The sequence below is a fragment of the Panthera uncia genome (genome assembly GCF_023721935.1).
Source record: "Panthera uncia isolate 11264 chromosome B2 unlocalized genomic scaffold, Puncia_PCG_1.0 HiC_scaffold_24, whole genome shotgun sequence".
In the NCBI taxonomy this organism is placed as follows: Eukaryota; Metazoa; Chordata; class Mammalia; order Carnivora; family Felidae; genus Panthera; species Panthera uncia.
The window spans coordinates 4,998,412-5,021,585 of NW_026057580.1; the positions used below are offsets into that span (position 1 = coordinate 4,998,412).

Here is a 23,174-nt window from a genome sequence, read left to right on the forward strand (position 1 = left end):
CACAGGTGGACTGGCCACCACTTCCAGCAGAGGAAGTGTGTCAAGGGCACCAGGCTGTGCCAATGGCACGAGACCCCACCCCCAGTATCGGCTCCTGAAGATGGAACCAGGCCCTGCAAATAGTGTCAAGCCCTGCCTCTGACCACGGAAGCAGACTTTTCGTGCTCAGCCATGGTGATAGGGCGGCAGCCTGTGTGCTGATCCTTCCTGCGATGGCTGCTCTCGTATTCAGTGACAGCACCTTGTACTTGGAGGTCAGAGACAGATACGCTCGGGTCGGGCAGAGATTTTTGTGGTCAGAGAGGAGGTCGGCTGCATATGGGTTTGGTTCTGATGAGCAAAAAAAGATCTTACGGTGGGGAGCAGACTCTACTGTGGTCTGCCGCAGAGCGAAGACAGAAGTTCCTCACTGAGGATGGCTCTGCCTGATTCGGCTCTGATTCTGTCCGGTGCCGGGGCAGGACATTTCACACAATAGGTGCTCAGGAAATACCGCAGAACAAATCAATGAATCGATGGCAAATAAAGAGGCAATGTGTGTGTCTTTGAAGTGTTGGGAGGCAAGGAACGAGAGGGAGGGTGGCGAGGGAATCAGCTTGCACTGAGGTCTAATGGCCCGAGAGAATGACCGGAGTGTGATGGTGCTTCCCCTCAAGATGACCAGCATTAAGGTGAGGCCAGAAGAGATGGGGCGGGATGGGAGAGACTGTTTCAGACTGGTTTTCCCAGCGTAGAACTGGAGCCTCCCTTAGACTTGGAGTGCTCCTGAGAGGTCACCTGGTTCATCCTGGATGGGGAACAGAGGACAGGTATTAGCTTGCTCCACAGACAGCCATGGCTAAGGGGAGGGCAGGGCAAAGCCCTGCTGTGGAGAGCACAGAAGGGCTAATTTTCCCAAGAGGTCCATGTTTGATGGTCCATGGTCTGCTGAAGAGGTACAGAGCATTGTCCCGTGCAGAAGGATGCCCAGGCCGAGCTGGTCAGGTGCCCTGCCCCGAGAGCCTCCTCCAAGACCCTGGCCACCATTCTTTGAGCGGCTAATTAAAAGAGAAAAACCTGTTAATATTTCAGCACTGTTAACTCTGCTAAATTATTAAGTGTCCATTTGCATTACATGTATAAAAGGATCAATAAACATGTGCATACCAGGAGCTGGGAGGGCGAGGGAAGGATAGCTTCCAAGGATGCTGCCTGGGACTGGCTCAGGTAGCGACTTGGAGACTGTGCCCTGCACCCTGAGCCCTAAGTCCTCAGCACTGTGTCAGGCACTTAGGACCTGGAAATGCATGGGGCTTGGCATAAGAGTGAGAGAACCAGACTCTAAATCGGCAGGGCATCCTTGAACAACGTACTTAACCTTGCTGAGCCTCTGTACGCATCCCTAGTTCTCCCTGGCACCAAGCTCAGCACCTCATATCCATAAGGATGTGTTGACGGTCTGATAGAAGGAAGGACCAGAGCGCAGATCCTGATTCCATATTGCCTGGCCCAGAGCACTCAGTGGTGCTGTGGGAGGCTGTTAGGATGATGGCATTCACCCTGTCCGCTGGTAACTGGGCAGAGAGAACCAACTCCAGGCTGGGAAGTCTGCAGCCTGCTTCCTTTCTCTCGTCCCCACCTCCTCTGCAAGTGTCCCAGGCCTCCTGCAGACACACACTTTCCCTGAAAGAGTCAGGGGCAGAAAGCACAACAGCAGCCCATACCTGACTATGATTAATCTTTTTTTTTTTTTTTAATGATTAACCTTTCTAAATGTGGGGTAGGAAACCTGAAGGAAAGCTGATGGAGCTTTAAATTAAGGTTTTCCAGGGGCACGTGGCTGGCTCAGAGGAGTGTGTAGCTCCAGATCTTGGGGTCACGAGTTCGAGCCCCACATTGGGTGCTAGAGATTGCTTAAAAAAAATAATTTATTAAGGTTTTCCTATTCATTTTGCTATCTGCCTGCTTTACATGGCTCTACGTCTTACCGTCTCATCCTTGTGCATTTGATAGCACCCTCTGTACCCTAGCTCGTGCCGGGGAAGAAACTCTCTGATGAGGGATGAGGTCCTTGATGAAATTTCCCTTCCAGGTTCCGGTGACAATTCTCTTCCAAAGCCCAGTGGGCAAGTTGGAATTCGTCTTAACATGAGTCCTTGAGAGTTTGTGGCTTCCTCCCTGGGCCTGCTGGGTGCTGGCTGTCCCTACCCGCCCCTCACCTGGAATTTGGGGTCTGTGTTTTTTTTTTTTTTTTAGGGGAAAGGAGTATGCAGATAGGCCAGAAGCACTCTACCAGGGACTCACTATTTCTGCCTCAGCTGAACTCCTTACGATGTTGCCCGGTGGGGAACATCTCTCATGCTGGCTTGGCTGTTCTCGGACACAGGCTGGGGAAGGCCATGTTATTTGTCTCCATAGCCATTAGTTTTATACTGAGCTTTGGATCAACATTTCTCCACTCGTTTTACACAACGCTTCTAGCTGTCACGATACTAAGAGATCCTCTGTGAAGAAAGCACTACACGGTCAAATTTCTTTGGAAGGCACTGGCTTAACACCAAGTTACATAGGTGTGTTTACTGCAGGACTTTTCAGAGCCTTTAATAATACACACTTGGGTGCCGACACACTCTGGGAAGGAGAGAAGACACAGCATCAGCATACTTACTCCGCAGAGGACTATCGATCAACACCTTACGGCACACAGCTTGGGAGACACCATTCTCCTTTTCCATGGGGGTTTGTGGCTAGAGCTCAGGAGAGTGAAATAGGAAAAGTCTCATAGACAAGAGGCAGTGAAACATACTTGTTTCCAAAATCCCGCCCTATTTTCTACCGATGTGGTGTCAAGCAGAGGGGATCAAATCCAGCCTCCTGAATTTCCAAGAAGCTTGTTACAAATACAAACTCTGAGGCCCGTCCCTGAAGAGTCAGGGCTGGTGGTTCTGTGCTGCGACAGGCTCCCTGGTGACACAAGGCAGGGGCAGGGGAGTCCGTGGAGGACTGGGATAGTGAATGGAGTGCCAAGCTAGCAGGTGAAAGGCCTGGGTTCAAGTCCCAGCTCCGCTCCTGTCCTGTGTCAGTGAGTGACGTGGACGGGGCATTTTCTTCTCTGGGCCTGGGTTTTCTTCTCTGCCGAAAGAGGCTAAATAGGACTTGCTCTTTCTGCCTCTCTGAACGAGGTGAGGAGCTTGGAAATACACACAGTGGACCGCAGGAATGTATCACTCCTCACCATCTGTGGCGGATAAGGCAGGGTCCTCTTGTGCAGAGGGCTTGCAGGCCCCCAGGGAGGTGGATTCTTGAACGGAGTGCAGGATCATTTCTAGAATAATGATGCCAACATGTGTGGATGGTTTACTGTGTGCCAGACACTGTTTTAAACACTTTGTGTGAGTTACTGATGTATTCCTCACAACAACCCCGTTTTACAAATGAGAAAATTGAGGCTTAAGTAACTTGCTAAAGTCACAAAGTAACTTGCCGAGAGCTAGACGTGCTCGATGCTAAGAGGGATGCTCAGAGGGGTCCCATCCCTCCCCTTGCTCCCAGCTCCTCTGAAGCCATGCACAGCCCGCGACATGAATTTTAACATATTCGTGAAACATCCCTGTCGGCTTTATGTCTGTTTTGAGTGTCTCCGTGCTGGGATATAGAGGGAGCCACAGAGGGTGGTCTCCTGTCCCCATCTCTTGTCCCTATTTAATCATCTCAGGAACTGTCATTTGTTTATTTATTTTTTATTAAAAATTTTTTTTGACGTTTATTCATTTTTGAGAGACACAGAGAGAGCATGAGCGGGGAAGGGACAGAGAGAGGGAGACACAGAATCTGAAACAGGCTCCAGGCTCTGAGCTGTCAGCACAGAGCCTGACGCGGGGCTCGAACTCACAAACTGTGAGATCCTGACCTGAGCCGACGTGGGACGCTCAACCGACTGAGCCACCCAGGACCCCCTATTATTATTATTATTATTATTATTATTTTTAAGAGGGAGGGAGTGGGGGAGGGGCAGAGAGGGAAGGGAGAGAGAATCTTAGGTAGGCTTCATGCCCAGCATTAGCCCAATGTGGGGTTCGATCCCACGACTGTGACATCGTGACCTGAACCAAAATCCAGAGTCAGGAACTCAACCAACTGAGCCATCCAGGCGCCCCAGGAACTGTCATTTATTGAGAGAGCACGTCTTGTTGGGCCAGATGTTTTACAGGTCTTGTATTAAACCCTCACACCGGCCCTGGAAGAAGGCATTTTTGTTCCCATTTTATGAATGAAGAGGCTGAGGTTCAGAGAGGTTAAGTAATTTGCTTAATGTCACTCAGCTAGTGGATGGCAGAGCCAGGAGGAATTAGTCCCAGATGGTCTGCTTTTCCCATTTCTCTAAACCATGTCTCTCCTCTGCTCACTGTTCCGTGACGCATCCCCTGCTCTAGAGTAGTCTTAGCACTTACAACACTCTGAAACCACCCTGTTCATTTCTGTTCCCTTGTGTGCTATCTCTGTCTCCCCAACAATGCTCTTTCATTGTTGGCTTTTCATGACAGTCTCTCCAGCACCCAGCACAGCAGCCCCCGCTCGGAGCATTTGTTGTTTGACAGACTGAATGCAGGGATTATGATGTCATGGTGCCTCTTGACACAGGCCCTGGCCTAGTTGCCTTTGGAACCGAAGATGCTACTGCTTGCTGGTAGTGCCTTCCTGGGGTGTGTGGAGCGGGAGGTTAAGTGGGACAGAGTCCCATTAGGGGCCCGTGAGTTGGTGGGGACCCTGTTGGTTCGGGGTCCAAATCACAGTTGTAGCCACTCCAGAGGTGACCAGAGTCAGAGAGGCTGATTCATGTTAACAAAGCTCAGTGGGAGGTGATGGGGAGATTGAAACGCCAAGGCTAAGGGGGCCTGGGCACCACTTGCTCCAGAGGGAAAATCTGCACTGTGAAGTCAGCCATGGGAGGCAGCTCATCAAGGAGTCAGAGTGAAGGGAGTGGGTAGGGTAATGGTTAGTGTCAACAGAAGGAACTGGGTGATCTCAGTGGGCAGTTTTTTAAAACTGAAGTGTAACTGAGGTACAGTAAAACCTTAAGCAAATAACCTGACACATTTTTACATGTCTATCCACTCATATAACCACCACCCAGATTAAGATGTAGACATTTCCATCCCACCAGATGGGATCTCATCTTCTCCCCAGAAACTTCTTTTGTGCCTGTCCCGGTTAATAATCCCTATCCCCACCCAAGGGCAACTACTGTTTAGATCTCTGTTGCTTTAAGATGGGTTTCTTCCAGTTTTGAATTTCAGATATATGAAATCACATACTCTTTACTCTTTCGTCTCTGAGTTCCTCCACTCAAATTGTGCATGTGAGATTCAACAATGACGTTGTGTCTATCAGTTTTGTTTTTTTTTTAGTGTAATATTCCATTGTCTGATTATACCAGAATTTATCCATGCTAGTCTTGATGGACACATGGGCTGTTTCTTGTGTTTAGCTATAATGAAGAAAGCTGCTATGAATATTCTTGGACCTATTGTTTGACTGTTATTTTTAAATTTTTTTTTTCAACGTTTTTTATTTATTTTTGGGACAGAGAGAGAGAGACAGAGCATGAACGGGGGAGGAGCAGAGAGAGAGGGAGACACAGAATCGGAAACAGGCTCCAGGCTCCGAGCCATCAGCCCAGAGCCCGACGCGGGGCTCGAACTCACAGACCGCGAGATCGTGACCTGGCTGAAGTCGGACGCTTAACCGACTGCGCCACCCAGGCGCCCCTTGACTGTTATTTTTTAAAAAAAAAAATTTTAATATTTATTTATTGTTGACAGAGCATGAGCAGGGGAGGGGCAGAGAGAGAGGGAGACACAGAACCTGAAGCAGGCTCCAGACTCCGAGCTGTCAGCACGGAGCCTGACGTGGGGCTCGAACCCACAAACTGCAAGGTCATGACCCGAGCCGAAGTTGGACGCTCAACTGACTGAGCCACCCAGGCGCCCCTATTGTTTGGTTGTTATAAGCACTCGTTTCTACTGGGTACAACCCAGGAGTGGGATTGCTGTGTCATGGGGTGTACCCTTGAACAGCTTGAGTAAGTACTGCCAGATTCTCTTCCAAAGTGGTTCCATCATTTTAGAGTTTGATGTTCTTAAGAGTCAATGTCATCAAAGGGAGTTGGGTAATCTTCATGATGTCATCATCCATGATGCCCCATCTGCAGTGAGGAAACTTGTCAGGTGGCCAGAGGCCTTCTGTCTGCTGGCCAGGCCCCGTTTTTTCCTGGCCTGTGCTGTCTAGACCCTGAGAAAGTATGGCTCTCCAGCTCCTTTTCAATATTCCTTATCAGTCACCAAACCTTCTGTTGTGACAACACTGCCTGGCTATTGGCGAGCCAGAGTGTCCAGGATTCCAGCTTATCTTCCACTGGAGCCTGTTAAATCAATGTCTTCCTTGTTGAGAGGCACCCCAGGCTTCTTATAGACATCCACGCGACCTTCTGGTCTTATCAGCAACTGGCATGCGCATCCTGCATTGGTGGGTCATTTCCTGACGAGATTGCTGGGGACCTTGGCCACAGATGGCTCTCTCTTCCATGGTGTGGTGATGTGCCTGCATTTGCATTGCAGGGAGGTGTGTGGGTGACAGTTTCAGACCCCTTCCCCAGACTCTAGGGTGCATCTTCTATATGGACTATGCGCTGATTACAAAATTCATAGAAAGTGTGAGTTGAAAGGGATCTCAGAGGTCATCTAAACCCACTCCCATGCTATATAGGTGGGGAAACTGAGGCCCAGGAGGTCTGACTTGCCCAAGGTTGCGTAGCTTATCCCCTGACGACTAGCCTAGGTTCATTTTTCTGTGGCAGCCTGGTGGTCCAGAAGGTTGTCTGGACACTCAGACTCTGGGTTCTTGGCAGCTGCCGCTGTTTGCAGGAGCCGCTGCTGTTTGCAGAGACTCTCCTGGTTAAACATGGCCCTGTTGCTCCCTGTTGCTCCCTGTTGCTGCCCCACAGCTTCTTGACCTACAGCTGGGCTGCCTCTGTGGACCCACCTCTGTAATTAGTTCCTGACTGCCCCAGTGGTATTGGTTGGAGAGGTTCTGTTGAGGTCTACTTGCGGCAGCTCTAGAACACATTAGGGGTCTCCTAAGCACTTGTCATTTTGCCTGTGTTACTGTCACACCCACCCCTGTGAGTTCTCAGGCCTGGCAGCGTTCTCTCTGTTTCAGAGATGAGAAACTGAAGGTCCAAAGACCACTAAGGGTTTACTCCAGGTAATACGTATTAGATGGGACTCTGCCCGGTCAACCTGCACAAAGTCCCTTGTTCTCTGAGGCCTGGTTAGAAGGCTATCTCTTCCATAGAGCCTTCTGTGATGCTTTCTCTAGCAGACAGTGCTCTCTCTCTCTCTCTCCTCTGACCTTCTGGGCCCTCTCTACCTCTCTTACAATGCTTAGACACATTGCCATGGGATGTTCTTGTAAATTCATTCACTCAACATTCACTGGGAACATCAAGGTGAAACTCATGGTTGGGTAGGCAGAAAGACAAGAATCCTGAATCTGGCAGACACACAGATTGATGTTTTGTTGTTGTACTGGGATAGTGATGGATACAGAAGGAGGGAGGGTGCAGGTGAATCATGGGATGATTCCTGGAGGAAGTTACACATCTTATGCAGAGGCTTTATCGCATCTTTGTACACCTCTTTAGGGCAAGGACTCTGTTTTCACCCCCTTGTGCCCCGGATTAGCCTTCCTACCTCCATTTTCTCTACCCTCACCTGAGAGCAGACAGGTAGGAACTCGGGGGGTCTTGCCCTCCTTTTCCAAGCCCAAACATTGCTGGGCTAGGGGCTAGACACTTAGGGAGGGACTGTGTACTTTCCCAATCCAGTCATTTTCCCTTTGGGTGTCCCAGCCACATCCTAGCCCTGGTCCCCCAGCCCTGGTCACGTGAGAAAGGCCAGGGAGGAGCCAGTCTTTTGGAGGCTTCCAGGCTCTTGGAGAGAGGTTCTGTCCCTAGAAGAAGAGGTTGGCCTGCTCAAGGAGCAATGGGGGAACAGTAACAGGCCTTTGGGTGAGGGCAGTGAGCAGTCTGTGGGGCTGGGAAATATGTTAGTTAAGCTCTCTAAAAGTAAAGGCTGGATGGTTGATGGGGTATAGTTCAGGCAAGTGATTTGCTGGGAAAGTGCTCTCAGGAGAAACTGGATGGGGAGGCAGACAGACAGAAATGTGGTTCAGTTGTTTTAGCCTCAACCTATTCCCAGGGGGGCTCTGGAGTGCAAATGGCACCATAGTCATCCCACCAGGAGACGGGGATCTGTCAGCCATTGGACTATGTGCATATGCACTAGGGGAAGGGGAGAGCTCCCAGGCATTTCTGGCTCAGGCAGCTCCCACTGGTGAAGGACAGTTCCCAGGGGAAGGTGAGCTGTATGTGCCTAGCAGCTGGGCGATGGATGTACCCGGCAGGTATGGGGACCTGGGGGAGCGCCAGCAGTCTCTGCTACAGAGGCTGCTAAGACAGCGATGCTCACGGAGAGATGACCCATCTGTATGGATTACTGAGCCCCTCATACTCATCAGCTCATTGAAAACACAGAACTCTTGCAAGGAGGGTGGGATGAGGAGGAACTGCCCCTTTCCTGAGTCCTTGACCTTTCTGGGCCTAGCCTGGGACCCTGGGAGTATTCTTTCCAGAGCTCCATAAGTCAGGCCTCTAAGGAATGGCCTGGGGAGTTCTGGGCTGACATCTCCCCCTAACACACTCAGAGAAGGGAGCCTTAGACCCCTGCTGGCCTTGGTGCCTCTTACCTAAACCTGCCCCCTCTCCCGCCAGCTCCCGCCCAGGCTCAAATCGTCCACGCGGGCCAGGCGTGTGTGGTGAAGGAGGACAACATCAGTGAGCGCGTCTACACCATCCGGGAGGGGGACACCCTCGTGCTGCAGTGCCTTGTCACCGGGCACCCTCGGCCCCAGGTAAGCCCCACCCTGGCCTCGCACGTGCCTCCCCTGCCCTTACCTCCTCACTCTGCGCCCCACTCTGGGCCCAGAGCTAGAGAAGAGGCAGCAGGAGCTGGGGGTAAGAGGTGGATGTTGGCCAGTAAACCCAACACAGAAGGCTGGGGCTAGGAAATAGCTGGAAAATGAACACGGTAGGGAAGGGCTGGAGTCTGTGAGCTTATTCACCTGAAAACATCGACGACTGAGGGAATAATTCAATGTCAGTTGTTGAATTCTACTTCATTCCCATTGTATCTGTTGTGCAGATGCTTCCTCACACGCACCTCCAACCTCCGTTTGAGGGAAGACCACGTGCCAACACTGTGCTAGGTACTTCCTCCAGTGTTTTCTTGTTGGAGCCTCACGACCATGCTGTGAGGAAGACATTAGGGCATCCACTTCACAGCTGAGGAAATCAAGGCTCAGGGAGGTTGAGTAAACTCCCAAGATCACACAGCTCCTCTGAGGGTGGAAGCAGAATTTGAATCCAGAACCAGCGTCCGCTGTAGCTTTAGCGCACCTCCTCCCAGTGTGTCCATCTTTGGGTTGGAGGCTCCAGGAGTTACCAACAACACATAATACATTCTCTCCTTCAGGAGGCTTCAGGTAGGCAAGCCCCACATTCTTGATGGTAAAAGCCTGAAAGCAATTAGAAAGCAGCAGAAGATGAGTAAATTTACCAGAAGCCAGGTAAATTTTGTCACAGACCATGTATATGGTTCCATCAGAAGCGTTGGCCAGTTCTCACCAAAGCTGGTGGCAAGAGGCAGGAGCCGGGCTGGAGGAATGATGGAATTTGCTGGTGAGCTGCCGTGGCATTTTAAGAGCAGCAGAAAATTTTTCATTGGATCCTAGGGAGGACAGTGAAATGCAAAATAGTTTTTTGGGATAATCTTGGGAAGAGGGATGGCTTTGATGGGTTTGGCCTTGAGACCAGCAGATGGACAAGGAGACCCCTAAAGACTCAACCTAAAACCATTATCACTGCTCGCTTCTTCTCAAAGTTTTGTTTAGAAGTGACAACAATGCTGCCAGCCTTCAGGTTGGTGTTTGTATCAGGTGTGACATCGGGATGGTCCTCCCTAATGCAAGGGAGGCAGCTGGGCCATCTCTCCCTAAGGCTGCACTGGCCATCTGCGTGTGTGCCCTTGTGCATTGCGTTTTTGAGTCGTTCGTGTCTGTGGCTGTGCGTGCACACACTCTTTTTTCTACTTCCATCCATGATTTCCTTGTTCCTCCTGCTACCTAGGCTCAAGCCCTTGGGCTAATATTTGACTCTGCCTTCTCATTCCCCACATCTAGCCAGCCTCTGAGACCTCTGTTTTTATGTCTCCTGCATGGGTCTTCTGCTTCTATTCCTCATTACCTCTGGAGGCCAGACCTTCAGTCCTATCCCTTGGACCACTGCAATAGACTAACTGGATCCCCATGCTTCTCCTTCTGTACCCCATTCCCAGAATCATCATCTTCAAACCTGCTCTGTCCTATCACTCCCCAGCTCAGACACCTTCGATGGTTTACCTATTACCTACCAGACCCATTTCAGGCTGCTAGGGGTGGAAGTGAAGACCTCCCATAGGCTGGCCCCACCTGCCTTTCTGCCTGTCTGACCTCCACTGCCATCCTCCTCACACCCTGTGCTCCAGTCACACTTGCCCAAGTACACCCTGTTCATTCCTGCGTTAGCCACTTCTGCTCCCTTCTCCTGAAATGCCGTCTACCTCCTTGTTTGCTCAGTTCATTACAACAAATATTTATGGAGCACCTGCTATATGCCCAGCACTGTGATGGGTCCTAAAGATACAGTTACAGTTCCTGTTGTCATGGAGCATCCAATCTAGTAGGGGAACAGGGAAGCAGCATCTCATGGCCCACTTTGAGGTCAGGATGGGGGGCTGAGTGGGCATGGAATTCCCCACTCCAAACAAGTAGCAACAGAGAGGGAATCTTGAGGGCCAAAATGAAGGATCTATAGCAATGGCAGTGAGCAGAAGGTGAAGAACTCCTTGGAGGGGCTTGGACTGCGTACTCACCTCAGGGATAGTAGTATTAACACACACATGGGGGATATGAGTTGAGGCCACAGGTCCATCTATGCTTGGAAGTTAGACCTAGACTCTCTATCTAAAGCAGGAAGCTGGACAAGGGCATCACCTGTGAATGGGGACCAGAAGAGCTCTGTCCCACATCCTAGAGTCACAGCAGGGATCAGATTCTGCTTCAGGGCATGGGTATAAACAGAGTCACCCATGAAGGAGCACAACCCTTAGGCTGTCTGTGTCTTGCACTATCCAAGTGGTGAGGAAACCCTAAGCTGAGAAATTAGTATAAAAACTAGTTGGAACCTGTGAACCTATGTGTCTTGGGCATTGGGAACCATAAAAGCTATACCACAGACAGGCCTGTGAGGGCCTAAGTGGGACTTCTGTGGAAGAAAACTCCCATGAAATGCAAGCCTGTGGAGTAAAGTTTCCAAACACATTTGAAAATACACTGCCAGGAGAGCCAATCCATAGACCACCCCCCCCCCAACAAAAAAAAATTGAGCAATCCACATCTGAGGAAACAGAGATAACAGAACAATCTGAAAGGATCTTTAAAATAAATATGATTAAAGTGTTTCAAGAGATAATGAAAGGAATATAATCCACAAGACAAGAGATTATACAACCCGATCAGTTAGATATGGGGGAAAAAAACAAATAGAAATCCTAGAGATAAAAATAACACAGTCTTTTTAAAAACTTGGCCTCTGTGCATAGAGATAGCTAAAGAGAAAATTAGCGAATTGGATGATAGATCCAGGGAAATCAACTACAGTGTGGTCTGGAGGAGACAAAGAGATGGAAATGTGGAAAGGAAGCTGGGAGGCATGGAGAATAGAATGACAAGCTCCAACATAAATGTAGGCATTCTGGAAGGACAGACTAGAAAAAACTGAGAGAAGACGACATTTGAGGAGGTAAAGACTGAGAATTGTGCTGACCTGAAGAAAGGTACAAACCCTCAGGTGGATAAAACAAAGCAAATCCAAAGCAGTTTCTAAACACATCCCATCTAGATAAACACAGTAAAACTGCAAAATGTCAAATGTAAAAGAAAAGATATTCTCATGGCCTTGGTTTCTCTCCAAAGCACCCTCTGACCTAAGTATGAATTGCCTGAAATTGCCTATAGCCTTCTGCAGGTTTTGTCCCCTCTACATCCCTGAGGGAAAGGTTGAGGGTGGCGGGGGGATGACAGTAGCAACAATGAGGCCTGCAGTGACGCTTCTCTGAATGAGAAGGTTGCCCTTCACCCACTTCTCCTGAGCCTTGCTGTTTTTGTGCCCTATTCACCAGCATCAGGCACCTTGCCCTGTCTCAGTAATAAGCAATTCTCCCCAACTTTAAGATGGAAACTTCCCTACCCCATCCCCCAGTCCTCAAGACTCAATCATCTGGAACCGATCAATTTTTCTTAAACGTCTGGTACCCTGAGGAGTAGCTCCAGTTTCTTGTGTGATCCTCAATAGTTTCCCACAATTTAGGGCAAATATAATAATAGGAATTTGTGGAATGACTAATATGGGCCAGGGGCTACCTCACAATGACTCTGCAAAGTGAGTATTATGCTATATGATAGTTACAGTTATCTATTGCTGCATAACAAATGCTCTAAAACTCAGGGACTTAAAACAATAGACACTTAGTGTCTCACAGTTCCTGTGGGATCAGAATCCAGGAGCAGCTTAGCTGGCCAGTTCTGGCTCAGGGTATCTCAGGAGGCTGCAGTCATTTGAGAACTGACTGGAGCTGGAGGACCCACTTGCAAGCTAACTCCTGTGGCTGTTGACCTGAGGTTTCCATTATTTCCCTGTGGACCCCTGCACAGGGCTGCTCGTGACAGCCAGATGGCTTTCCCCAAGACGGAAGTCACAGTCTTTTACAACCTGGTCTTGGAAGTGACATACCATCATGCCTGCTGTGTTATATTGGTCACACAGACCAGCCCTGGTACAAAGTGGGAAGGCACCACAGAAAAGGACTAGAGGCAGGGATTACTGGGGCCATCTTGGAGGCTGGCTACCTCAGAGACCTCTTTCACAGATGAAAAATCTGAAGCTGAGAGAGGAATAGCCTACCCAAGGCTACTAAAAATTTTACCAAATTCTTAGTCTTACAGGCACTAAGGCACTAAGGCACATGTAATCCTCCCAGTAACCTTAGGAGGGCATAATGTTCTCTATTTTACCAATGAAGAAAGGAAGGCAGGAAAGGTTGGGTAATTTGCCCAAATCCATGCTCTTAACCACTGCACTACACAGCCTTATTTAAAGCCTCCTCCATCCGACCCCAGATTTCCCAGGCTCTTCCCTGAGGCGTCCTACCCCATCTGTGTATCCCTGGGAGTCTGTCTGGGTTAGTTTCCCAGGCCCGGGTGTGCCCCCCGCACCCTCACTGCCACGTCTGACCGTGTCCCACCCTGCCGGTCCAGGTGCGCTGGACCAAGACTGCGGGCAGCGCATCCGACAAGTTCCAGGAGACGTCAGTGTTCAACGAGACGCTGCGCATCGAGCGCATCGCACGCACACAGGGCGGCCGCTACTACTGCAAGGCTGAGAACGGCGTGGGCGTGCCCGCCATCAAGTCTATTCGTGTGGATGTGCAGTGTGAGTTGGCGCCGTGGGTGCCCCCGCGTGCTCAGCCTGGGAAGAAGGAGGCGGGTGGAAAGGAGGCTGAAGAAACAATAGCTCCATGGAAGAAGACAGTAGAGACCTTCTTATCTCTCCCGGACGAGAGGGGCATATCTGCTGTTCCTCCAATGTGCATCATCCTATACAATTCACACATATCCGTCCGTAATCTGTATGGACCTTGCAACGTCCCTCTAAAGTGGTCAGGGAGGGGCCTCTGGGTGGCTCAGTCGGCTAAGCCTCCAACTCTTGGTTTGGGCTCAGGTCATGATCTCACTGTTGGTGAGTTCAAGCCTTGTGTGGCTGTCAGCGCAGAGCCCGCTTGGGATTCTCTCTCTCCCTCTCTCTACCCCTCCCTCCCTCTCTTGCCCTCAAAGTAAATAAACTTAAAAAAAAAAAAAAAGTTGTCAGGGAGGGCAGGACAGTTTGGATTATACTCTTTTTCACAGATGATATGAGGTACCAAGGGTTTGTGTTTGTGACTTGTTCACCTGCAAAGGTGCTCTTGACTCTGGTCCAGTGCCCTTCCCACAGGACCTCATATCTCTGCTTTTGTCCCAAGGGTACCTCTGAATCTTCCCTACCCCCACCACCTACATAACCAAGCACCCCTCAGTCCTTGCTGCTGGTTGAATGAGAAGCCCCTAGTCCCTACCTACCTTCCATGGAGATACCCCATTAACCCCAAGAGACTATTTTACTGCTTGCCACCTGCCTCTGTGCTCACCCAGGCTGACCCTAGGTACCCAGAAACCGTAGAGCCAACCCAAGGGGCCTCTCTGGCACCATCTTAATTTCTGCAATGATTCTACCCATTAACTATGCCTCACGCCCCCCGGTGAGACCCCCAAGTGGTGACCACTGGAACGTTAGACCCTTCTGTCTCCCATCAGCCACCCAAGGGCCTGCCAAACCCTGGGGCTGAGGATCATTTTTTAAGTTATTGGTGCTGGAAGGGGCTGGCAGGCATGGCTTAGGTGTCATCAATGCCTTACCTCCACCCATGGTCTTTGTTATGACTTCTGTCCAAGGGGGCTGTGCAAGGAAAGAGTGACGGGATGTTGGAATGCCTCTTGTGGGATGTTAGACTGTGGGTTGTTGATTCCTGTGGTTCACAACACTGGCTGTACATTAGAATGTCTAGGGGCTCTTGTTTTGGTTTAATGTTTATTTATTTATTTTGAGAGAGAGTGTGTGTGTGTGAACAGGGGAGGGTAGAGAGAGAGGGAGAGAGAGAATCCCAGGCAGGCCCTGTGCCATCAGTACAGAGCCTGACATGGGGCTTGATCCCAGGAACTGCAAAGATCATGACCTGAGCCCAAATCAAGAGTTGGACGCTTTACTGATTGAGCCACCCAGGCCCCTCCTAGGGGATCTTATAAAGAAAATACTGATGCCTGGGTCCCACTTCCAGAGATTCTGATGTAATTGGGGGTGGGGCCAGCATCGGGATTGTTTTCATTTCTTTTTTTTTTTTAAAGTTTATTTATTTTTGAGAGAGAGAGAGAGCGAGAGCACAAGTGGGGGAGGGGCAGAGAGAGCAGGGGTTGGGGGTGGGGGGCGAGACACAGAATCTGACTCAGGCTCCAGGCTCTGAGCTGTCAGCACAGAGCTCGACGTGGGGCTCGAACCCACAGACTGTGAGATCATGACCTGAGCCAACATTGGATGCTTAACCAACTGAGCCACACAGGCGCCCTGGGATTTTTTCTTCAACTTTTTTTTTTTTTTTTTTTTTTTTTTTTTATTGAGGATTAACTTACATCCAATAGAGTTAACTAATATTTTTTTAAATGTTTACTTTTTAGAGCGAGAGACAGAGTATGAGTGGGGGAGGGGCAGAGAGAGAGGGAGACACAGAATCCAAAGCAGGCTTCAAGCTGTCAGCACAGAGCCCGATGAGGGACTTGAACCCACAAATCGCGAGATCATAACCTGAGCCGAAGTTGGACGCTTAACGAACTGAGCCACCCAGGCGCCCCTAGAGTGCACTAATCTTAAATGTACAGTTCAATGAATTCTTATGTGTATGCCTATGTAAACACCAACCAGGTCAAGAGCATTTCCAGGACCCCCGACAGTTCCCTCATGCTCCCTCCCAGTTCAGTAATCTCCTTAGAGGCAATCATTCTTGTGACTTTTGACACCATCAGTGAGCTCTGCCAGGCTTTGGTATTAAAAAAGAAAATCTCCATGTGATTCCAGTTTACCAGTGAAGAAAGAGGCCCAGAGAGAGAAGGGACTTAGGCAGGCCACACTACAAATTAACAGGTAACCTTGGATTTGGACAGTGCCCTGATTTCCAGTGTGCCCTGCTTCCTCCATCCCATGATGGGAGGGTGAAGGTAGACACCCCCATGCAGTTCCTGTGAGGGACAGCTAGGAAGCCATGAAGTCCATTCCCCTGCCTCTAACAGGTTGGTCAAGCAAGCAGGGCTGGGACGCCATCTGACTCTCCGGAGGCATCCCTTGAGGGTGGCTTAGCTTTCCTGGGGGGCTGCCAGGAGCCCAAGCCCCCCACCATGGGGGTCACCCAGCCCTGACCTCACTGGGGCTGTGTCCTTGCAGACCTGGATGAGCCTGTGCTGACGGTGCACCAGACAGTGAGCGACGTTCGAGGCAACTTCTACCAGGAGAAGACGGTGTTCCTGCGCTGTACTGTCAACTCCAACCCGCCTGCCCGCTTCATCTGGAAGCGGGGCTCCGACACCCTGTCCCACAGCCAGGACAATGGGGTCGACATCTATGAACCCCTCTACACCCAGGTCAGGATGGACGGCAGCTGGCCTGTCTCCTCACGGCTCCCCCCACACTCTTCCTTGTGCACCCAGCAAGGGAGGGGAACGTGGGGACTGAGGCCTCATGATCTGGTGTTCCAGGGGCTGCCCTGACTCTAATGATTCTGTTCTGACCTCAGAAGCATGCGTTCTGATTGGGCTTCAGAAAACTTGGGCCAGATGAGATCAGGACAGAAAGGTCAGGGAGCAGTGGTGAGGACAGCAGAGTCCCCAAGGCAGCGTGTCTTCCTGGAACATCGCTTGTTAGAAAAGTCACCCCCGAGGGGTGGATGTGTCATCCCTGCATGCACATGGTGGGGTGGGGGGCTCCTGGGCAGGCACAGCAGGAGTTGGGGGGCAGAGAGATGACTGCGCTTCCCATGGGTCCCCTCCAGTCCCAGGAGATGGTGATGAATCTGTCCTGCCAGGGGAGTCTTTCAGAGGTGGCTATCCCTGGTGGCTGTCAAAGCTCCCCATGTGGACGTGGCCTGTGGGCCAACCCCATGTCTGTATAGGTTGTAAGACAGGGCAGGATTCCTTCCTTATCCTCCCTTTCCCAGAGCAGGAAAGCTGAGGCGTGGTCCTGGCTGTGTGTACCAGGACATCGCATCCAGAGACGCTCAAGCTCAAGCAGAGAGTGCAGTATCCATCCCAGGCTCAGGCTCCCTGGGGATAAATGGTGTGGAGGTTGGAAAGATAGGAATGAAAATAGGAATTTGCTTCAGCCGCTGGTGCTGGGTGAATGTGTGCAGGATCCCCAGAGACCCAAGCAGGCCCCTCAGCCCAGTGATGTGCTCCTGCCCTAGGGGGAGACCAAGGTCCTGAAGCTGAAGAACCTGCGGCCCCAGGACTATGCCAGCTACACCTGCCAGGTGTCTGTACGCAATGTGTGCGGCATCCCGGACAAGGCCATCACCTTCCGGCTCACCAACACCACGGGTACAGGACTGCCCTGCCCATGCCCTTTGCCCACCTGGCTCACTCCCCAGCCAGGAGAAAGTGCCCCACCCCACACAGGACTCCAGGCACGTCACCATTAGTGCGTCCCCTCCTCCTTCACGCCTGCTCCCTGACTTCTCCCCTCTCTTCTCCCTCTAGGCCTTCTCCAACCCCATGGTTTCCCTGGACCCCACCCCTCCCCCAGCCCTGCCTCATGGTCCCCTAAGACCCCACCTCCTTGTCCTCTTAGCACCACCAGCCCTGAAGCTGTCTGTGAATGAAACTCTGGTGGTAAACCCTGGGGAGAATGTGACGGTACAGTGCCTGCTGACAGGCGGTGATCCCTTACCCCAGCTGCAGTGGTCCCACGGGCCGGGCCCGCTGCCCCTGGGTGCCCTGGCTCAGAGCGGCACCCTCAGCATCCCTTCAGTGCAGGCCCGGGACTCTGGCTACTACAACTGCACAGCCACCAACAACGTGGGCAATCCTGCCAAGAAGACCGTCAACCTGCTGGTGCGATGTACGTGGGTCCAGAGGGGTGGGAGGGAACTCGGGAGGCAGACAGCGTCCCTGTCCTCCAGGAACTGCCAGTGACCTAGGAAAGGGGCCTGTCTGCTTCCTTTTCGGGGATGAGATATGCCGAGGAGGCGTGTTCCAGGCACTGTGATTTCCCCGCAACTCAGGTGTCTGCCCGCGGGCAGCAGGACCACGATTTGTAGAACGTTTTATTTATAATCTCCTCTCCCAAATATCATCTCAACAATGGAAGAAGGGAGAAGGGCTGGCGTTGATTACCTACATTTTTTTTTTAGATTGGGAAACTGAGGCTGCGAAAAGCTAAATGTGGACATTCCAGTCTACAAGAGAAATTTCCTCTCTTCCCGTACAATGGTTTCTACCTTTTTATTTTTTTATTTTTTTATTTTTTTTATTATTTTTTTAAATGTTTATTTATTATTGAGAGACAGTGAGAGATAGAGCATGAACATGGGAGGGGCAGAGACAGGAGGAAACACAGAATCCGAAGTAAGCTCCAGGCTCCGAGCCGTCAGCACAGAGCCCGACGCGGGGCACAAACCCACAAACCGCGAGACCATGACCTGAGCCGAAGTCGGACGCTCAACCAACTGAGCCACCCAGGCGCCCCTGGTTTCTACCTTTTTTTTTTTTTTTTAATATATTTTTTTAAATGTTTATTTATTTTTGAGACAGAGAGAGACAGAGCATGAACGGGGGAGGGTCAGAGAGAGAGGGAGACACAGAATCCGAAACAGGCTCCAGGCTCTAAGCTGTCAGCACAGAGCCCGACGCGGGGCTCGAACTCACGGACCGCGAGATCGTGACCTGAGCCGAAGTCGGCCGCTTAACCGACTGAGCCACCCAGGCGCCCCTCTACCTTTTTAATGGAGTTAAATGAAAGTAACATACATTTGCACATACCTCATATGCAAATCTTTATTAGCAAAGCGTGTCAGTGAGTCTGAAGGTAATTAGTAAATGTAAAAATGATACAAAACTTGGGGGCGCAAATGAAGTACAAACACTTCCCTTATGAAACTTCAGCCTCATTAGCTGCTCCGTGTGATCTTGATTTTGCTCATGTGCTTTACAGAGAGAACTTTAAATTCTTCTGACTTAGGAGTAACCTTAGGTTGTTTGTTTGTTGTTTATTTGAAAATTTTAAAGATCTCGGCTTGATTCCAGCTCTTTAGCACTTGAAAATAAAGTACAGCTTCTGTCAAATTCAGTGGAGAATCTTCTGATGAAATGGACTTTCCTTTTGTTCTTCCCTCACCAACCAGTCTCTCTCTGACTCTTCTCACAAAAAGAAGCTAGCTCTCAGTGACTTTTTACTCAACCAGAGCAAGAAACACAGTAGCCAGATTGTTGCTGATGACTATTTCTTCCTCTGATGGTTCTTCTTCTGTCAGATTAGTTTTCTCCACCTAATTACATTCGGGGCCTTTAAAACCTGGGTTCGTGAGGTTGCAATTTACATCAGATACTTACGGTTACCTCTTAGGGTGACATACAGCCTGCTTTGCCCGGGCCAGTCCTGGTTCATGGCCATTGTGCCACGGACCTATTGAATCAGCACCCAAATATTAAGAATGCTGTCTACCTCTTGGCTACGTCAGACAATATTCAGGTTTTTCTTTTTCTTTCTTTTTTTTTTTTTTTTAACATTTAGACTTTTCAAAAAAGGCTAGACCTTTCATTTTTCCAAACTCTGTGTTTTTATGTAACGTCATGTAAAATTATCGTATTAGGCTTTCATTATAAAAATTACACAAACTTATTGCAAAGACTCAAACAGGACAATAGGATAAAATGTGCAAATTAAAATTTCCCCTCAGTTCCACTCTTTAGATAGAAGTACTAGTACATTCTGGCACATCTTTCCAAAATTTGTATTTTGCATATTCAAGGTTTAGAAAAGAACAAAAATAAAGCAGCACAGCCGTTAAGAGCGTAGGCTGAGTCTGAATTCAAGGTTGGCTACTTCTTCGGGCAAGTTCCTTAAACTGTCTGAGCCTCAGTTCTGTCCTTTGTAAAATGGGGACAGGAAAGTGCCTCCCTCAAAGACTGTGGGATGGGTTAAATGAGTCAACCCATGTAAAGGGCTTAGAACAGTGCCTCTCACATAGTGGATGTTCAATCAACAGTGGCTAGAACAATTACTAAACCTACTTTTCTGCAGCCAGCTTTTTTGAGCTTTTCAAAATGCATCTGAACAAGCAGAACAATTTCCAAGTAAAGTGATGGTTTCTCTTGGGGGTGGGATGGGGTTGTAGCCCCCAGCCTGCAGGGAGGGCTGGTTCAAGGAGAGAAGCTGGGTCTGGATGGGGGTGGGACATAGAGCCTTGGCTTTGGGCCAGCCCCAGCCACCCTTCCCTCCCCATCCACCTGTAGCCATGAAGAATGCTACGTTCCAGATCACCCCAGACGTGATCAAAGAGAGTGAGAACATACAGCTGGGCCAAGACCTGAAGCTGTCATGCCATGTGGATGCGGTGCCCCAGGAGAAGGTGACTTACCAGTGGTTCAAGAATGGCAAGCCGGCACGCATGTCCAAGAGGCTGCTGGTGACCCGAAACGACCCTGAGTTGCCTGCCGTCACCAGCAGCCTAGAGCTCATTGACCTGCACTTCAGTGACTATGGCACCTACCTCTGCGTGGCCTCCTTCCCAGGGGCACCAGTGCCTGACCTGAGCGTCGAGGTCAACATCTCCTCTGAGACAGGTGGGCAGCTGAAGCAGCATGGGGTGTGTGTGTGAGGGAGCTGGAGAGGCCCATAGAGGGGAGGTGGGGACAGTAGCTTGAAAAAAGGAGGCCACAGTGAGGGGAACACCATTTGTTCATGTTGCACACATTTATTAAGCACCTATTATATGCCAGGCATTGTGCTAGGCTCGGGGGTAGAGTGGTGGGCAGATAAGCTCTGCTTACATTGAACTAAGTGGGAAGGCAAACGTTGTTCAGATAGTCTCACAGATAAATATATGACTGCAAACAGTGATATGTGAGTGTCAGGAAAGAGTTTCCTCAGAATGTTTGATCTGAGATCTGAGGGAGGGGCAGGTTTTACTAGGCAAAGGAGAACAAGGGAGGGTGGAAGAGAAAGGCAGGCCAAAGAATCAGCATGTGCAAAGGCACTGGGGCAGGTAAGCGCATGGGTCATTTGGAGCACCCAAGGAGAGTGCGACTGGGAGAATGGAGTGAGATGTGAGAGAGTGGAGGGGCCAGCAGGGGCAAGATCATGCAGGGATTTGGGTCTTTATTCCGATAATAATAAATAAGAATAATGAAATAATGACTAACATTTATTGAGTGTTTACTATGTGTTCTGATGATTTCATATTGATGTCATTTACCTTCATGGTTTACCTTATGGGATAGTTTATCATCAGTTTTGAGAGATGAAGAAACGGGCTCAGAGAGTTTAAGAGACTTACCTAAGGTAACAAACAATAAGTGGTGTAGCTGGGATTCAAACTCGAGCAGTCTGACTTTAGAGCCACACCTGAAGGGTTTTCATTTTATGCATGACGGAAGTTTGGAAGGGATAATTTCCGAGAGAGTTTCTAGAATCTTATCTCCAGCCCCTAGCCCCTTGCACTGAGGAGCTGGCTGACTTTGACTAAGCCTCTTTAATTCTCTGGGCCTCCGTTTCACCTCTGTGAGACATTGAACCAGATGGCCTCGGAGGTGCCTTCGAATCCTGACTTTTGCACAGGGAGACGACTTCGTGTCCGGGGAGAGTATCCCTTACAAGGGGATCCCATAGCTGGGATACAGGACGAGAGAGGGAAGATGAGGTGGGAAAGGCAGAGACGGGAACAGGACCCTTGGGTTTGCAGACGCGAGGAGTTTGAGTTTTAACCTGAGGGCACTGCAGCCTCAAAGCGGGGAGACAACAGCCCTTTAGCGTGTGAGGGCACAGAAGGTTGGGGAGCTGGGATGTTTTAGAAACAGGGAAATCAACGGGGCGCAGGGCCATTTCCTCCATTTGGCTCATCAGCCTGATGCCTGTGGCACGGAAGCTTTTTAAGGTCTTGTGGAAATGATTCAGACCCGGAAAAAGAAATTAATTGGCTCCAAAATACAAAGAGAAAACTGTAAAATTAAAGCCAACACATGTATAAATGTTTACAGAGTATAAATTATGCTAACTAGATAACTGGACCTCAGCTTGCCTTGTAGAGTTATTTATAATTCATATTTGATGTCGGACATTTTAATTTGGTCCATGTCATGTGGGATGGGACCCATGGAAGTCTTTTAAATTTTTTTTTTTTAACGTTTATTTATTTTTGAGACAGAGAGAGACAGAGCATGAACAGGGGAGGGTCAGAGAGAGAGGGAGACACAGAATCTGAGACAGGCTCCAGGCTCTGAGCTGTCAGCACAGAGCCCGATGCGGGGCTCGAACTCACGGAGTGCAAGATCATGACCTGAGCCGAAGTCGGCTGCTCAACCAACTGAGCCACCCAGGCGCCCCCATGGAAGTCTTTAAAAGACTCTCCAGTTGGGTGATGTGTTGGGTTGGATTAGGTTTGGCGGTGAATAACAGAAAATCCCGAAATGCTACTAGTGGCTTAAATGAGGTAGATGTGTACTATTTTTTCTGGTAAAAGTGAGCAGTCTGGGCTGGAATAATGGCTCTGCTCCACCAAATCCTCAGGGCCCCAGGCTCCATCTTGTCTTGTTACCCTTAGCGTGCACCGCCTTGTCCACAGTGGCAGTCCCAGCTGCAGCCATCAATCTGCATTCCAGCCTGCAAGGAGAAGGAAGGGAAGAGGGGTACAGCCTCTCTCCCTGTGAAGAACCTTATTTTCTGTCACATCCCATTGGCCAGAATTTGGTCACATGGCCACAGCTAGCAGGCTAGGGGACATCATGGTTATTCTGGCTGTGTGCCCTGCTAAACTCCAGACATTCTATTACTTTGGGAGGAGGGGTAAGGATGTTGGAGGACCGACTAGCGATCTGTAATAGCACTCCAGAAGACAAGATGGAAGCTTTAATTAGAGCAGGGCCAGTGGGCAGGAGAGAGGGGGTTGAGGGAAGGCATCCTTTGGTAGAACTGTTTAAAAGTGGAACCCCCTTTTGTTGGGGTAAAGGGAAAGAAGGAATAGGCCAGGATGACTTCAGCCCTTTTTCTGAGTTGGGAGACCCTCGGGGGTGCAGGAGGTGGGGAGAATGGGGGGAGGCGAGTTGTGCTTTGGAGATGCTGAGGGATCTTTGGGACATCAGGGATGCGCGAGGGAGGCTCCTAGGGGGAGGGGAGCAGAAGCCTCACGGCAGAG

At 50.0% G+C, this 23,174-nt stretch overlaps 1 protein-coding gene across 2 annotated transcripts in view; it reads left to right on the forward strand.

The window, feature by feature from the left end:
* The window catches only part of MDGA1 (MAM domain containing glycosylphosphatidylinositol anchor 1), a 57,784-nt gene that overhangs the window by 21,564 nt on the left and 13,046 nt on the right, over window positions 1-23,174 (forward strand). Inside the window, exons 1-7 of one of the 2 annotated variants that reach the window (XM_049653341.1) lie at window positions 8,201-8,396; window positions 8,810-8,949; window positions 13,450-13,624; window positions 16,217-16,413; window positions 17,232-17,364; window positions 17,615-17,884; window positions 20,278-20,607. In XM_049653341.1, the coding sequence (XP_049509298.1) occupies window positions 8,201-8,396; window positions 8,810-8,949; window positions 13,450-13,624; window positions 16,217-16,413; window positions 17,232-17,364; window positions 17,615-17,884; window positions 20,278-20,607 (1,441 nt within the window). Of the gene's footprint in view, window positions 1-8,200; window positions 8,397-8,809; window positions 8,950-13,449; window positions 13,625-16,216; window positions 16,414-17,231; window positions 17,365-17,614; window positions 17,885-20,277; window positions 20,608-23,174 lie in introns of those variants that run through there. The other variant, XM_049653342.1, reaches the window with a different exon arrangement.